Source organism: Pistacia vera, unplaced genomic scaffold, assembly GCF_008641045.1.
Source record: "Pistacia vera cultivar Batoury unplaced genomic scaffold, PisVer_v2 Contig352, whole genome shotgun sequence".
NCBI lineage: Eukaryota > Viridiplantae > Streptophyta > Magnoliopsida > Sapindales > Anacardiaceae > Pistacia > Pistacia vera.
Window position 1 is genome coordinate 746391 of NW_022196171.1, and position 17872 is coordinate 764262.

At 33.3% G+C, this 17872-nt stretch overlaps 2 protein-coding genes across 3 annotated transcripts; both read right to left on the reverse strand.

Annotated features, from left to right (window-relative positions):
• Positions 1–2581: 2581 nt before the first annotated feature.
• Positions 2582–6879, reverse strand: LOC116139546 (probable xyloglucan endotransglucosylase/hydrolase protein 23). Of its 2 annotated transcripts, XM_031425207.1 has the most exons (4): positions 6830–6879; positions 3375–3597; positions 3098–3291; positions 2582–3008 (listed from the first exon to the last, which is right to left on the reverse strand). In XM_031425207.1, the coding sequence occupies exons 1-4, from the start codon at positions 6877–6879 to the stop codon at positions 2603–2605; spliced, it is 873 nt and encodes a 290-aa protein (XP_031281067.1). In that variant the 3' UTR covers positions 2582–2602. The 2 variants fall into 2 exon arrangements, with proteins under 2 accessions (XP_031281067.1, XP_031281068.1); XM_031425208.1 differs by lacking the exon at positions 6830–6879 and having other exon boundaries at positions 3375–3698.
• A 9016-nt stretch (positions 6880–15895) lies between these two features.
• Positions 15896–17065, reverse strand: LOC116139555 (probable xyloglucan endotransglucosylase/hydrolase protein 23). The gene is made up of 3 exons (XM_031425221.1): positions 16776–17065; positions 16489–16682; positions 15896–16402 (listed from the first exon to the last, which is right to left on the reverse strand). Exons 1-3 carry the CDS (start codon positions 17040–17042, stop codon positions 15994–15996), a joined length of 870 nt encoding a protein of 289 aa, XP_031281081.1. The 5' UTR covers positions 17043–17065; the 3' UTR covers positions 15896–15993.
• Between the last annotated feature and the right edge of the window lie 807 nt (positions 17066–17872).

The window sequence follows — 17872 nt, forward strand, 5'->3', positions numbered from 1 at the left end:
TTTCTTGTGTAGAAATCTGACTGATAAAGGGTATTTTCCATAGTGATTAATTTAACATGAAGAAGAAAGTTTAATAATTAATAATATAGATGGTCTATTTTAATACCGTATAATAACTCAATCAAAACACAATTATTTTCAATAACAAAATGTTTGTCACGTTTAATATTTTTAGTTGATTTATATTTGTCTTAATTCTGTCATTTATTCATCAAATTGCATTGTTTTGCATGCTATTATAAGTTTTTGATGAGATCTTTAATATTATTTTAGAAAAACAACTTATTCCAGTTCGAGAAAATTCTTTTTTCCAATTATAAAAGATCATAAAAGTCTTACAATATGAATGAAGGCTTAATTCAAACAGTAAAATTCTTAAGCAAACAATTTTTTTATTTTTTATTTTTGGTCTTTTTGTTCTCTTATTCAAGTTTTAAAATGTTTATTGTAAAACTTCCTTCAAATGCAGTAACCCTAACAGGATCGGAAGAAAAATAGAGAAAAATTATGACGTACCTCAATCTTTTACTGAATGAATATAAAATGATTTTACAAAATTATTTATACTACACTTGCTGTCTGCGTTGGCAATACATGTAAAAACAAATCTAATCCATCAATTGTTTTAGAAACAAACACAAATAAATATAATCTGGACCACTGAATCATCATCTTCTTCTTCAATAGAAAGAGAGAGAAACTCTAAGTCTTAGTATGCTTCAGCATGGTTGTTAGTATCCTACGATACCCGATACGTATCATACGATACGATTCGATACAAGTCTCCAACGATACGTATCAGAGAGTGTATCCTAAACCATTCGATACTTTGATATGTATCCTACGATACGATACGTATCCGTTCGTATCTTTAAAAATATCGATATAAATCGATACGACTTTATTAATTTGGGCCAAATGTCCAAAAAAAAAATCGGGTCGAAACCGGGTCACCCAACCTGATTCACTAAAACCTGTCCAAATTTATCTATTTTGCATGGAGAAAGTGAAGAGGAATATGTATTGCCCATTTTACATGATAATAATAATATAAGTGGAGATATAAATATTGAAATTGATCTTGGAATTTTGTGAATAATTTTGATTATGTAATACCGCAATTTAAAGTCAATAATACCACAAAATTCTTTAATTAATCTCGGGGATTATATTAATTTTTAGAAAATTTTGATTATTTTATTAATTTTTTTTAAAAAAGACGTATCTTACGATACGATACAATACGCGATACACGATTAAAAAAATTAAGTTTTCGATACACGATTTGATAACCATGTGTTTCAGTCCTTAATTTGTAGAGCGTAGGAAGAGTGCAGAGATATTTTGCTGAAACATGAAAACGCTATTGTTTGTGTTATGTGAATTAACAAGCCAAAACGCTGTCGTTTCTTCTTATTAGAACTAACGGACTTGGAACTTGGAACACTGTTAACTCTTTTTTTTTTTTTTTTTTGACACCGTAAGCTGCTGTTATCTTCAACATTTATTAAATTGTTAAACATAACACTTACATGAATATAACATATAAGAATGCAAATCAATACATTTATATTAAATCATAAAATTATCAGTAAAGTCTTGTTGTTCTATACCATGTTAAAAATGGAAAATATTCATGTTATTAATAGATTTATTAAATGTTGATAATATAATGGGAATAAATTAATTGCATATTTTCCATGACGACAAAAATTATTAAGAACATTATTTACCTGTTTTTGTTTTTGTTTTCCCTTTTTCTAGTAAAGGAAATAAATATCTTCATTTGTTAACTCATATTACAGGATAGTAATTATGTTCAGTTATTATATATATGGTTAATGAATTATAGGTAATTAATTAAATCCTGTTATAGCTCATGATAAAAAGTTGTTGAAAATGTTTTTTTTTTTTTTTTTCAAATTGGTTTTTCATTTAAAAAAGAAATTAATAAGAAATTCTCTTGCTATAATTATGGGTGGTTGCAAAGGATTAATTTGAGCATTTTAAAATTGATTATGAATATAAATACAAAATAAGTGATTTCTCTTAGTGCCTCTCATGGGTTTTAATAATAATAATAATATTATTATTATTATTATTTTATGATCCTTAACTAATATTTTAATATTTTGAAACTACCGATCGGATAAGAGTTTTATTGATTACCTCTATTAACAATTGATGAGAGATTCGAATTCAGGACCTCTTGAATAATATACTCAAAAGCTCCTATCGAATCACTCGACCACCTAGAGGTAGTTCATGGATTTTTTTTATCATAGATTTTGAATAAAATTAACCAGTGTTTTCGAAATTATAGCTTCGATGTGATAAAAGAAATAAAAACCAAGCCCTGTTTCTGAGTTGGAGACAGTGAAGATGAAGTAATTGTTCACTTTCATTAACATAGCATTAATGATAAGATTGTTTAAGTTAGACAATTTCTACTAAACTAATGGCAAGTTGGCATAATAGATTCTGCATATATCACATCTTAATGCTCTGTTTATAGAAATAGAAGAATTTGGGGATTGCCATGACAAAGAATTAAAGAATTGAACTCTACAAAATACATGACAAAGAATTAATTTGTCTAGCTCTAAGAGGTTTTGCTGCATTCTGCAGGGAGGCCCTGGGGAAATCTCTTGGTGTCACTGCAATAATTGTATATCATGTAGTTCTTCTGAACCCACTTCAATCTCTCTTGACTACTTGTATCAAGTTCTTGGGAGAGCCAGGCACCATTGCTAGACGAAGAAGAATGTGAGTTTGAAGTGCAAGAAGATTTTCCATTAGACCATACACAAGCATCAGCTTTGAAGTTTCTGTAGGAAGCAGTGAAAGGAGCTTGAGTCCAATCGGTCTTCACAAGACCACCTCTAGTAGCCCAGTCATCAGCATTCCAGAGTGAAGAGTATATTCTCATTGGCTGATTCTTTGGGAATGGAACACCAATTGACTCTGAGTTCTTGAACTCTCTTATAGGAGTGCCATCCACAGAGAAGCTGAAATTACAAACAAAAAGATTAAGAAAAACAAATACAAAATATATTAAATTTAAAGTTGGAGTGAAGAAATTAAATAGAATACTCACACAATGCGCTGGGGATTCCAGAGAATGGAATAGGTGTGAAAATCAGCAGTTGGGTCGAACCAGAGATAGAATTGTTGCTCTCTGTTACCCTTTCCTTGACTGAACACATTGGTGTGAAGAATGTAAGGATCACCACTCAAATTTCCCAAGAACTCGAAGTCTATCTCATCCCATGTAGACCCTTTTGAGGACAACTGCAAATTTAAGATAATATTCAGTAACATAAACTTAGATATATAGAATCTAGAGAAATATTTAATATAGTTTAGGAACTTACATAATAAGCAGTGACAGTGCCAGCAGAGTTTCCAGCGACAAGCTTGAGCTGCATATCAATCTTGCCAAAAAAATACTCATTCCTGGACTGGAAGCCAGAGCCAGAGGCTTTATCAAGAGACAGAGTAAGAAGCTCTCCATTGTTGATCATCTTACCACGGCCATCTCCCCAAGTAATATCAAAATTTTCATTCAAGCTACCGGCAGAAGCAACCATTAAAGAACCAAGAAGAAGAAGCAATTGCAGCATTGAAGCCATAGAAAGATTTGAGTGAATTGAGCAAATAATGAAACTGAGTGAAGTGTTAAGTGAATTGAATATGTGTTGAGCGTCATGGATCATATTTATACTGAGACCTAGCTTGTGAAAGAAAGAAAAGGAAACTCCTGGGAAGGTCCAATCGGCTAAGCTGTGGACAGTTGGCTTGAAGAAGAAAAGCGTAGTAATGATAAAAAAATAAGAGCTGTCTGTACTAAGATTTTTTTCTTATTATTATTATTATATGACGCGGTTTTAATTATTATTTTTAAGAAGTGAATGTTTGTGTTTGTTATGCAAGTTGCCGTCACCAGCTAAGTCTTTAGATTTCCCAACGACCACCATTAAAGACAGTATGAGACAAAAGCGCAGCCGATTAGGAAGCATCCTGACCGAATTTTATACCACATTTTTAATGGGAAATTAATTTTATTTTTAGTATAAAATGTTTTCCTTCCCTATATATACATATAATGGGTGTTTTATATATTGGATTTAATGTTTTATCTAATTTCAAGAATGACGTTTCCTATTGAAAAATCAATGTGAGATATTATGCTACTTCTTGATACGACATTAAGTTATGGATATGATAATTTAATAACATTTAGTAATATATCAAGTATTAAATTTAAAAAAAAAATTCTCAAGTTTGGGTACTTCCTTTTTTTTTTAATTAAATCTGACTCTTTTTACCTGGTATAGTAAACTTTGAATGATAAAATTTTACATATTTTTAAATTTTTATATCATTTGAGTCAGGGACGTAGCCACACAATAGCTTGTGAGTTGAACTTTTCAAAAATTTCAAAAAAGTATTAATGGTTTATAGATTTTATAATTTTAACCTCATTTAACTTCATTTTGATCCCACTAAATAAATTATTAATTAATACTTTTTAAACTTTTCACTTTTCTTTATTTCCTCTCTTTTGCTCTCATATTATATTTTTTCTTTGGTTGGATACTCAAGAAAGACTACTCTTTTGAATTACAAGGTAAGATGATACTAATTTTATTTTTATTTTTTTACTTAAAATTAATTCTTTTCTTTTAGCTTTCTTAATTGATGAAAGATCATGAGTTATGAGTTTTTGTTGAGTTTAATAAATGAGTTTGAAATAATTCCTAGATTTTGATGTGGGTTTTGATTTAATCTTGTTTATGTTGAGGTATGGGTTAATTAATTGTTGTTTTAAGTTGGGTTTGATAAATTGTGGTTAGTTATTGAGTTAATTTTGAATATGGTTTAAAAAATTGATGAAACCTTAAGTTGTAGAGATTTGAGGATTTGGTTTAATTTCGATATATTGGTTAGTTACTTGATATTTAGAGTTAGATTTGATGAGTTTTCATGGGTTTATGAGTTGAATTTTATTGGGTTAGTAGAAATTGTTTGAAAAACCTAAGTTATGAGTTGAATTTTGATAAATTTGTATTGTTTTTCAATTGCAATTGCAAATAAATTATATTTCCGATAATAAACATTCTTTTATTTTTTTTAGTTATGGACAAGTTTTTTATCAAAAGAAAGTTTTCTGATGAGGAACCATCAATTAAACAAAACATAAGGCGTTACGATAGTGTTCACAATGAGCCTATGGAATCTAGTTCAAGACAAACATATGTTAAGCTTAACTTGAGTAGTCTTATTGCAGATCCTGGATTGAGGATTAAAATTTTAAAATATCATCATAATGATAGAGACAAAGTGAGAAAGGCATACTTGCAAAAAGGACCTTGCCAACCACACAATCATAATTTTAAAAAGCGAGCAATTGAGAATTTAATGCGTCGTTTTAATCCCATTTGGTTTAGAGAATATGCAAATTGGTTGGAGTATAGTGTAGAAAAGAATGGCTTTTTAGACATGTTGATATTACCTGTTGCAACTGTAAGTGTTGAAAGAGCATTTTCTGCGATGAAGATTGTGAAAAATCAACTACGAAATCGAATGGGAGATCAATTGTTAAATGATTATCTTATTACATATATTGGGAGAGAGATATTTGATGGAATTGTTAATGAAACAATTATGCAACGTTTTTAGAATATGAAAAATCGTCGAGGACAATTGTAGAATTGATAATTTGGTATATATAACTTTTAAAAGTACATTTTGTATGCTTATTACTTCATTATATATTTTATTGTAAATTTATCAACTTTGATGTTTTGAATCCACTGACTCAGAATCTTGACTATGTCCCTATTTAAGTATTTTCCTATTTAATTCTCTAGGAACATGAATGATTTATTGTTAGATTTCATTTCATGAACCTGCTTCTACCATTAGGATGAAAAATTAAGAAGAAATGGAGAAGAAATCCGAAGTCTAATGGCGTCCTTCAGTTTTACCTACTATTCTTTGTTAGAATGTAAAGTCAAAGGGTGTTGTTTGTCAACTATCAAACCTGTGAGGACTTGTGTAAATTGTACAGAAAACGGTGTAGTTTTGACTACAATCGTGTTTTAGCTGAGTGTAAAGTGTAACTGTCTCACTTTACTCTTTACATATAAAAGAGTAAAGTGAGTTGAACTACTGTACTGAAATTAGCAGCTTCTCTTAATCAAATTTCTCTCTAATTTGGTCTAATTTTTCTTCGATTATCACTCAATCTTACATGGTATTAGAGCCGTGACTAACGTCGATGGCCAAAAATCCTGATTTGAGCTCAAATCCTCTGCCTAACAGCCTTGAGGAAATGCTGAAGGAAGTGTTAAATCGATCCTCATCTGCGATTGCTTTAAGCCTACTGATGATCAATCCGAAACTCACTCGAGACAATTACAGATTTTGGAGTTCCCAAGTCCTCTTTGCTGTAGGTTCGCACAAACTCAAAGAACACTTGCTCAGTAAAATTTCATGTCCTTCGCCTTTAATTTTGTCTGACATAAATGTTGATAATGAGTTGAGTCAACTGAGTGGAGAACTTAGGGTTAAGAATGATTCTGTCAAGGACAAAATTAATCCGAATTACATAACGTGGAAGATAACAGATAAGTTTCTGGTTAGTTGGCTGTTAGCTTCAATATCGGAAAGTATGTTTGGTATAGTATCGAAGTGTAGGTTTTCAACTGATATTTGGAGAGTTTTAGAGCATGAATTTGTTACAGACTTAAAGGCTAGGGCATTACACCTTAAGAATCTGTTACAGACAACTCAAAAGAACAATTTGAGCATTTTTTAATATATCAAAAAGATGAAAGAAATTAGTGAGAGTTTATCAGCTAGTGGTATGATCATATCTGATGATGATTTGTTACAGTATGTTCTGGATGGATTAGGTCCTGAATATGATCCTGTGGTGGTAAATCTTACATCTAGGCTTGAATCGAAAATAGACTCAATTAAACTCCAAGAAGCATAATTTTTGCTCCAAAAATATGAAGTTATGTTAGACAAGTTTAATTCAATTGACTTGTATAATAGCTTAGCCCATATTGCAACTACAAATAACATTAGAAGTGGAAATTTGGGGAATTCTGTACTGAACAATGACAAAACTTTAGGAGTTATTACTGGGAACTACAATTCTGTCCTATCTCTAAATTCTCTAGGAAATCCCCATGTCTAACAGCCATATTCACTGCCATCAAACCACTTCCCTACTGTTTCAACTACTCAACATTTTCCTTACAATAATACTCCCACATTTACTCTTAGAGGGACTAGTTTTGTTCCATATGGAAGGGGCAGAGGTCGTGATTATAATAGAAATAGACTGATCTGCCAAGTCTGTAACAAAGCAGGTCACTCAACTGCTCAGTGTTACCACATATTCAATTCTGCCTACAATGGTAATCTGCACCAGAATTAGTTTTTTGGACACTCACAGTTTCCTAATTCCCCTTCATATCAACCACACAACATAAATAACAATCCAAACATTGCTCAGTACTCATCTGTTTCAGCCTCTACTCCAAAACAACTGTCTCCAATTGGTCAACCACAGTTTAGCCCTCATCCTAGACAGACTAATTTTACTTCTGGTTACAGTGGTTTCTCACAAGAACAAGTTAATGTGTCACATGTTGTGCCCTCTCCAATGTCTGTTTTTGGACCACCTAGCCAACAACCTATTGATTCTGGTCACAATCAAGCATTTATGGTTGCTGTTTCCACTAGTGCAAACCATAATTCCCAGCCTATATATACCGCTCAGTTCACTCCTATTGATCCCACCTGGTACATGGATTCTAGAGCCACTGATCATGTAGCTTCAGACCTTAGTAAGTTGCAACTTGTTAAGGAATATGGTGGTGTAAGCCAACCTCAAGTGGGAAATGGTGAGCATCTGGATATCACCCATACTGGTAACACTCTGTTACCTAGTATCTTTCATTTTAAATGCTTATACCTTAAAAATATCTTGTGTGTTCCAAAAATAACAAAAAACCTGCTTAGTATTTCTAGGTTCACTAAGGACAATGATGTAATTGTTGAGTTTAATGCTGACTATTGTGTTATCAAGGATCAGTTAACCAGAGCAACATTACTATAAGGGGATCTTAAAGGTGGTCTGTATCAATTGCCTATTCTCGATTCCATCTCCCATTCAAAACCTGTTTCTACCTCATCATCTGTTTTTCCACACATTGAATCAAATAGTTATAGTTTTCATTGTAAAAACACTGTCAATAATGACTTATAGTCAGGTTGTCAAGATAGTTTTAGTGTTCCAAAATTATCAACTCTAGTTCAAATGTTACTCCAACACTTTGTGATTCTACTTCAACTGTTGTTTCATTGCAATATGATCATCCTGATAACATGTTTCCTACACAATGTACTACATTACCTATAAATAAAAGTGACTGTTTTGATTTCCCTCGAAAATGCTCTGTTTTGCCTATGATTCAGACTGATAATTCTGATGTGATTACTGATATGTCTACTTCTAAGTTAACAAACATTGTTGAAAATACTATGAATGTTCATGCATCTTACTTTACTAAAAACACAAATGCTCAGCATCACTTAACATGACATAGAAGGTTAGGATACCCTCACTTTAGTGTTATGCATAGAATTCTGTCTTCACTGCCCAAATATTATAAGTTTGCAAAAGTTAAATCTGATCATGATAACAGCTTCACTTCTTTTTGTGATGCATGTCAATTAGGAAAAATGCATAATGTTAGTTTTCCTACCTCACATACAAACGCCTCAGCTCCCTTAGAACTTGTCCACAGTGATGTTTGGGGTCCTACAATTAACATCATCTGAAGGTTTTAGGTATTATGTACAGTTTTTGGATGATTACAGTAGATATACTTGGCTATTTCCTCTTAGAACTAAAGTTGAGGTTAAGTCCATTTTCATTGAGTTTCATCATTTGGCTGAAAGACAGTTTATAATTAATACTAAGTTAAAATGTCTTCACTCTGATCAAGGTGGAGAGTTTATTGCACTTCATTCTTATCTTACAGATTTAGGAATTCATGCTCTCACGTTCACCAGCAAAATAGGTGTTGTGAGAGAAAACATCGACATATAGTAGAAACAGGACTTACATTACTTGCACATGCATCTATGCCTCTTCAATTTTTGTGGTTATCTTTTGAAACTGCTGTATTCTTGATTAATAAACTGCCTACTCTAGTTTTAGATAATATATCTCCATATGAGAAATTGTTTAATAAACCTCCTGTATATGAAAGTCTAAAAGTTTTTGGGTGTTCTTTTTTTCCTTTTCTTAGGGTCTTTAATCGTTACAAGTTTAGTTTTCACTCCACTAAGTGTGTCTTTGTAGGATACAGTCTTGTCCATAAAGGTTACAAATGTCTAAGACCTGATGGAAAAATTGTTGTCACTCCTAGTGTCAAATTTAATGAACAAGAGTTTCCATTTAGTTCTAATTTTACCTCAATCTCTCAACAAAAATCTGATGCTCCTACAACTTCCCTTGACACCTATCCTACTTATATTTCATTTCTATATAGTACTATTCCTAACAGTTTAGATACAAAGTGCACACTGAAAGATCATTCTGCAATAACTAGCTCTCTAAATCAGTCCAAAAATGTCACAACAGTGAACATTAATCCTGCAGTTCCACATTGTTCTATTCCTTCACAAACTATTCTTCCTAAAAATAGTTTATCATCCTCCCAAACACCTCATTCATCATCTCTACCTTATTCTCAAACAGACCTCTCTAATGCTGAACCAAACAACATTTTTACCAAATCTGCTCACTTTCCATATACATTAGTTTCCACTCTTCCTACTGTATCATCATCACTTTCCTTTCCTATGTGCTCACTTGAGGTTGATCTCACTTCATCCAAGGTTCCTGCGATGTTGCACACTGACAAGTCTGTTGCTACAAACACCCATCCAATGTTAACTCGATCCAAAATAGCAGCCACTAGTCACTATGCAGCCTTACCAAACACTGCAGTTATTGGTTCCAGTTTTTATAATTCTGCAGCCTTGATAACCACTACAGCCACTGATCCCTATGCTGCCTAACTAAAAACTGTAGCTATTGGTACTAAGTCTGATCACTTTGTAACTTTGCCAAACATTACAGTCTCTGATATCCAACTTGATTAGGGTGTATCTGCTGTCAAAACAACAACTACTACACTATCTACATATCATCCTCAATGTATTAGTTCAGAAACTTGTGTAGTGATACTTGAACCTCACACTGTTATTGAAGCACTTAACAGTCCTAAGTGGAAACATGCAATGAAGAGTGAGTTTGATGCCTTGCTGAAAAATGAAACCTGGACTTTAGTTCCTGCTCCTTGAGGTAAGAATATAGTAGGGAATAAATGGGTATTTAGGACCAAGTTTAATTCTGATGGTTCTTTACAAAAATACAAAGCTAGGCTTGTTGTTGAAGGTTTTCAACAAACTCCTAGACTTGACTATTTTGAAACCTTTAGTCCAGTTGTTAAAGCCTCCACCATTAGAATAATTCTCACCTTAGCCATCACTAAAGGGTGGGACATTCAATAAGTGGATGTAAACAATGCATTTCTAAATGGAACTCTGAATGAAGAAGTCTACATGCAACAACCTTTTGGTTTTGAGGATCCCATTAAGTCAGCCTATGTATGTAAATTGCATAAAGCTTTATATGGGCTCAAACAAGATCCAAGAGCATGGTTTGACAAGCTGAAAACAACTCTTCTTAGCAAAGGATTTCAAAATTCAATTTCTGACAGTAGTTTATTTGTTTTCAAATAGAATTCTCATCTCACCTATGTGCTTGTGTATGTAGATGATGTTCTTATAATAGGGTCAGATAACTTCTTCATTACTCAGCTTATGCAAGATCTAAATGCTGAATTTTCACTTAAAACACTTGGATCTTTGTCCTATTTTTTGGGGCTGGAAGCATTACGAACTGCTACTAGAATTCATCTGCAACAGAGAAAATATGCCATTGATCTGCTGTCTAAAACAAAAATGTTGGATTATCATGCTTGTACCACTCCAATGGCAGTAGGAACCAAGTTGTATTCCACTGATAGTGAGTTATTTGCTGATCCAAGTTTGTACAGGAGCACAGTGGGTGCACTACAATATTTGACACTTACACAGCTTGATATTAGTTTTCCAGTTAATAAACTAAGTCATTTTTTGCAAGCTCCCACAAATCTTCAATGGCAAGCTTGTAAGAGAATCCTAAGATACATTAAAGGTACCTTGAATTATGGACTGCATTTTAAGGTAGTAAGCATTTTAACTATAGAATGCTATGCTGATGCGGATTGGGGCAGTAACATGGAAGACAGGAGGTCTACTAGCAGATGTTGTGTATATATGGGACCTAATTTAATTCAGTGGAGCTCTAGAAAACAAAAGGTTGTTGCTCTTTCATTAACCGAGGCTGAATATAGAGCTTTAGCTCAAACAGCCACAGAAATTGCATGGCTACAAAGTATGTTTGTAGAATTAGGATTATCCATTTCAGTCACACCTGTCATTTGGTGTGATAATATAAGTGCTACAACTTTGGCAGCCAATCTAGTGTTTCATGCTAGAACTGAGCATATAGAGATAGATGTACATTATGTTAGAGAGTAGGTTATTGCAAAGAAGTTAACTATCCAATATGTGCCTTCTAAACTTCAGATTGCTGACTTACTGATAAAGGCATTATCCGTTACTCAATTCACTAAATTAAGAAGTAAATTGAATATTATTAATCAAGAGGAAATTGAATCAAGAAGACAATGACAATGATCAAGTTCACTTATTGACTGCTCTGGATGACATTCTTTATTTTTGGCTTTACTGAAATGGTTTCTGGAATGCTGATGGTTGTCTGTTTTGTGTAAACTAGGAGTTGCAGTTGGTGGTTGCCTGTAGTAGATAGTTGCCTAGTGTAAATTGAAAACTCTGGGTTTATTGAAATGGTTTCTGGAATGCTGATGGTTGTCTGTTCTGTGTAAATTGGGAGTTGCAGTTGGTGGTTGCCTATAGTTGACAGTTGCCTAGTGTAAAATGAAAACTCTGGGTTTACTAAAATGGTTTCCGAAATGCTGATGGTTGTCTATTATGTGTAAATTGGGAGTTACAGTTGGTGGCTGCCTACAGTTGGTGGCTGCCTAGTGTAAATTGAAAATTGCAGTTGCAGTTGGTTATTGCCTTGTGTACATTGAAAGTTGTAGGTGGCTGTGTAAATTGAAAAGTTGTAGTTTGGTGTTTTATGTGAATTGGAAGTTGAGTTTGATAGTTGATAGTTTCTTTGGTGATGTAATTCAAATGTTGCTTGGAGTTTGAACTGATAGTTTCTTTGATGCTGAACAATTAGTTTCCTTGGTGATGTAATCAGCAAGAGCTGGAGTTGTAGTTTCTTGTGGTACATTCAAATGTTAGTTGAAGATTAGAATACTCAGAAAATTACCCAAAATTAGTTTAAGGAAAAATGTTAGAATGTAAAGTCAAAGGGTGTTGTTTGTCAACTATCAAACCTGTGAGGACTTGTGAAAGTTGTACAAAAAACGGTGTAGTTTTGACTACAACCGTGTTTTAGCTGAGTGCAAAGTGTAACTATCTCACTTTACTCTTTACATATAAAAGAGTAAAGTGAGCTGAACTACTGTACTGAAATTAGTAGCTTCTCTTAAACAAATTTCTCTCTAATTTGGTCTAATTTTCTTCGATTATCACTCAATCTTACATTCTTTACCACTACGTCAAGAAAAGGAAAATGTTGACCTAGTTTGCCAAACACAGCAGTCAAACTTTTAGCTCACCACCTATTTTAATTTCCTTCTAATATCTATCTTCTTCATTTTAATTCTAACCGAATTTTTGGTCAGTTGATAAATTACAATGGTTAGGCCTGGTTCATGGTTGTTGTAGTTTAAAAAATAATTATTTATTTTTGCATTTTAAATGATTATGAATAATATATTTATAAAAAAAAAAATTAAAGTAGTTCAGAGTTGCTACAATCAAAAGTAGTTAATAAGTATCAATATTATCCTAATGATTAAATTTTTTTATTCTTTTTAATATAATTATTTAATAGTTTAATAAAAAATCTTTGAAAAATTGAAATTTATCGATAGTGACAGTGGCAACTGCTGTCAATAACAAAAAATCCAAGAATCCAACCAATATCCTCGTATTAAGTGAGCCAACTTGTTTACAAAAAAACAAAAAAAAGCTTTCAAATCCTTGAACAAGGCACTACATCCACATATATATGCCCATGTTTGCTTCCTGCTTGTTTCTTTATGCATCGAATCGAATATTTTATCTTTTTAATGGATTGTTCTCACTTCTCGCAACTTTACATGCAAATGGAAATGGAAGATACAATAACAATTTGCTGGCACTCAATAAGGCAAGCTGTAAAAGTGTTGCCTGATATAATTAAAAACATAGATTATCGATCATAATGAGTTATTATAAATTAATTAATCGAATTTCACTTCAGTTTTAGCACTTTAACCAAGGTTTTGCCAACTCACCCGCCACTAGCAATTTCACATGTTTTAGAAACACAATTCATTGAGTTCATATAGCTTTAATTGATTCCACTAGAACTTGACCCACTCTTTTATAGAATTTTAGAAATAATTATTTCTAGCTGTTATAAGAATATATAAGAATTCTGGAATTCTTCATAGTTGTAAAGAGTTTATAAGAATCGAAAAAGAAATATTGTCGATTCTTTTAGGTAATCATATTTTAGATAAACAAAAAGTCTACACCTAAGACTTTATAGATGAATAATGTTAAGGGGGCGTTTGTTCTGGGAATGTTGGATTACTGAAAAGATAGATTACCTTGAAGATTACTGGGAATCTTTAGGAAAATGTGTTTGGTTAATTGGTGGATATGTTATATTAATATGTTTGGTTGGGAGGAATAAATTGGTGGGTATGTTATTTAAATTACTGAATTGTCCTCTAATTAAATATTGTTATTATATTATTTTTTAATATTATTATTATTTGGATTACATAACCCCCCTACATTTAAAAACTTAGCAAAAACAACCCCATAATAAAAGTTTGAAAAATAAATAAAGCACCCCCCCACCAACCCAGCCACTGCCGGCCGCTGGCAACCTAACGACGCACGGAAGGCCGAAAATGGCCGTCGTGCGCCGCTATGGCCATTTCCGAACAGATATCTGGCCGAAAATGGCCAGATCTGGTCGTTGATGGCCAGATCGACGGATCAAGCCATTAACGGCCAGATTGATTACGGATCTAGCAGTCAACAGCCAGATCGATGGCCGTTGATGGCCACAGACGTGGCTGTTAACTACCATTGATCTGGTCATCAACGGCCAGATCGACGGATTTGGCCTTTGACGATCAGATTAACGGATCTGGCCTTTGATGGCCAGATTAATTTCCTGCCAGATATCTAGCTGAAAATGGCCATAGCGGCGCACGACGACCATTTTTGGCCTTCCATGCGCCGTTCCGACGATGGCGACGGGCTACGGCGGTGGTTACCAGGGGCATGTGGCTGGGGGTGTTGGCTTGGGTGGGCTGAATTTGTTTTGAATTAAGAGTAATTTTGTCCAAAAAATTAAGTAATTGGGGTTGAAATAGTAAAAGTTATATTCATGTAAATAAATTTAAAAATAAGGGCATTATTGTCCTAAAATTTTATTAATAAGGGATATAATTGTAACAAAAAAAGATAACCTTGGTAATCTTAAAATACCTAAGAAAATGGAGGTAATCAGATTACCTCAAATATTACCAATAGTAACCACTATTGGTACTTGAAGATTACCGGTATCTTATATCACTTGACAACCAAATATGGTAATTAAGTAATATAAGATCACTTAACCCCAGTAATGTCAAATACCCCCTAACCAAGCGCCCCCTAAAGGTTAAGTGATTATTTGATTGGGTTTTATGTGTTAACTAAAGCAATTTTATACTTAATGTAAACGCTCCTTTGATAATATAGATATATTAGTTGGATTTGAAAACAACTTATACATGATATTGAATAAGTTTTTATATAACATTAGATAAACCTAAAATTTAAGCTTCTCCCACCAGGTTTATTTAAGTTTTGAAACTGTTGTTACAAAAAACTGTAACAACTAATGATACTCAATTAAACTTGATGAGACTTGCTAAGATGTGTGCGTGATTAATAAAAATTAGCAAATGAGCAAAAATGATACAAATAATGAGAACATGAAGCAATTTTTAGAGTGGTTCTCCTCTACTGTTACAGTAGTACTTTTGGTTAGTAATGGGGGTGGTTACAGGAGAGATGTTACAAAAAGGATGCTGGTTTTCTTTCAGCGAGCTAAAACATCTCTTATGGAGTGATCACCTTTTCTCTTCCCTTGGACCCCTTTCTCTTGAAGTGAAGTCTTCCTTTTATACTACTGTTCTGACAGTAGGTGAGAAGAGGTAGATTACGGAGTGAATTACACACATAATCTCCCATAATCTGAATCTGAGTCAGTCTTCACTCATGCTTAACTCAAAACAATCATGCATAGGGTCTGATAAGCTCTTTGACTAAGCTATTCGCTGGTTGAGCGACACGTTAAAAATATTTTTTTATAGTCGTTAGTTTTGATATTTAATGCAATACATTGACTATGATTAATTTATATTTTAATTTGATACTATATGATTGTGGTGATTTTTAATTGGAATACTAGGAGTAAGTTTGGAAAAACTATTATTTGTACAAGGATTCTCCATATTTAGAATAATATGCATGAAACACCTTTTATTAGGAAAAGAACTAACCTTTTATTAATTATGAGCTACAGAGAGCATGCATTTAATTCATTACACTACAGAATGCCAAAAATACAAAAAATGAACGAACTGCAACATCAAAAAACTGAATTAATTAACAAGATATAAACAGTTAATAATAGCTAAATTTCTAGGATGATTTATTGACTGCACATTCTGCAGGAAGGCCTTGGGGAAATCGTTTTGTGTCCTTGCAATAATCATAAATCATGTAATTCTTCTGCACCCAGTTGAGTCTCTGTTGGCTTGTGTTATCGAGTTCCTCCGAGAGCCAAGAGTTACTATTATCCGAATTCGAGTTGCAAGAAGAAGTTCCGGAACTTGAAGACCAGACGCAAGCATTAATGGCGTTGTATTTTCTGTAAGAAGCTGTGAACGGAGCCTGTGACCAGTCAGTTTTGATGAGCCCGCCTCTCGTCGCCCAGTCATCGGCGGTCCAGAGACTTGAGTAGATTCTCATTGGCTGGCTCTTGAGATAAGGTACACCAACTGACTCAGAGTTCTTGAACTCTCTAATGGGCGTGCCATCAACATAGAAGCTGAAAAAGAGAATGAACTAGTTAAGAATGAACAAGTTCCTGGTCAAAGAAGAAACGTGATCAAGATTGAATGAGTGGAAACTTACATAATACGTTGAGGATTCCAGAGAATTGAATAGGTGTGAAAATCAGCGGTCGGGTCAAACCAGAGATGGAACTGTTGCTCTCTGCCACCTTTGCCTTGGCTAAATACATTAGTGTGAAGAGTATAAGGATCACCGCTTAAATTTCCCAGGAATTCAAAGTCTATTTCATCCCAAGCTGAGCCTTCTGATTTTAACTGCAACACAAAAAAGTCTGGGCGTCAGGATTTGATGATAGTAGCCCTTTAATCAACTGAAACAATTACTGTATTATTATAAAAGCAACTTACGTAGTAGGCAGTAACAGTGCCTGCAGAATTTCCAGGGACAAGCTTGAGTTGCATATCGATTTTTCCGAATAGATACTCATTCTTGGATTGCAAACCTGAGCCCGAAGCTTTGTCCAGGGAGAGAGTGAGAAGTTCACCGCTGTTGAGAATTTGCCCACGACCATCTCCCCAAGTTATATCAAAATTCTGGTAGAAATTAGCAGAAGCAAGCATGAAATAGCTAAAAACCATAAAAATCATTAGCATTTTGCCAGAATAAGAAGCCATGAATTGAGCTAAAGCCTTGATATTTTGTTGGAACTCATGAATAATGCACAGGGTTTATATAGCAGGAAAAGTGGTAAAATTAATATTAATTAAACAATTGACCAAAGAAGGGAAACTTAAGTGCGTGTATTGAAGGATCCTGGCGGGTCTTGAAGTTGATGGAGAGTAAATTATGAGCTGTGGATAGCTGGCTCGCGCTATTATATGAGATCATCATAAACTACAAAAAATAATTGATTAACAGATAAATAAAATGGACCATATAATGATGGTCTTAGTTCACCAAACACGTAAATATATTAACCAAATGAAATGAAAGGAGGAGCGAGCCGCCTCATTTGTCAAGGTCACATTCACCAAATGAATTACGAGTTGTTTTGTTTACTGCACATAGAGATAGAGATTATGGTTCGTTAACATCATCAACATTCTAGAACTTAAAAGAAAATGTGCACTCAATCATTATCCATGAAAGTGCCTGGCTCTTTCCTCTTGAGTTTGTATTTTTAAGACTTAATTTTTGTCACCCAAGCTTGACCAATTTTCTGTAAAATCTGAAAGTAACATTTAGATCTTTATATATATCCTTATAGTATAAGATAACAATTATTCGAAGATTATTATTATTTTTTTAAATCTAAAATTCTAAAGTACCCATAACCTATTAAATCTTATTTTTTTTATCATTAAAAAAACTATTCTAATTTAAATCATCACTGGGTGACCTAATAATAAAAAAGCAAAAGTAGGTTTAATGAGTTTTTGAGTTCGAGTACTCACATACCCTAATAGAAGTAACCATTGAGAGATTTACCTAATTGTCAACTTCA

What these genes read in the sequence shown, in the direction of transcription:
- LOC116139555 (XM_031425221.1), bottom strand. Translation starts at nt 17,042, where the DNA reads ATGGCTTCTTATTCTGGCAAAATGCTAATGATTTTTATGGTTTTTAGC. An exon ending in GCACTGTTACTGCCTACTAC is followed by an intron (nt 16,683 to 16,775) that starts GTAAGTTGCTTT and finishes TTTGTGTTGCAG; the next exon opens with TTAAAATCAGAAGGCTCAGC. An exon ending in TGGAATCCTCAACGTATTAT is followed by an intron (nt 16,403 to 16,488) that starts GTAAGTTTCCAC and finishes TCTCTTTTTCAG; the next exon opens with CTTCTATGTTGATGGCACGC.
- LOC116139546 (XM_031425207.1), bottom strand. Translation starts at nt 6,879, where the DNA reads ATGATCATACCACTAGCTGATAAACTCTCACTAATTTCTTTCATCTTT. An exon ending in GCACTGTCACTGCTTATTAT is followed by an intron (nt 3,292 to 3,374) that starts GTAAGTTCCTAA and finishes TTAAATTTGCAG; the next exon opens with TTGTCCTCAAAAGGGTCTAC. An exon ending in TGGAATCCCCAGCGCATTGT is followed by an intron (nt 3,009 to 3,097) that starts GTGAGTATTCTA and finishes TTGTAATTTCAG; the next exon opens with CTTCTCTGTGGATGGCACTC.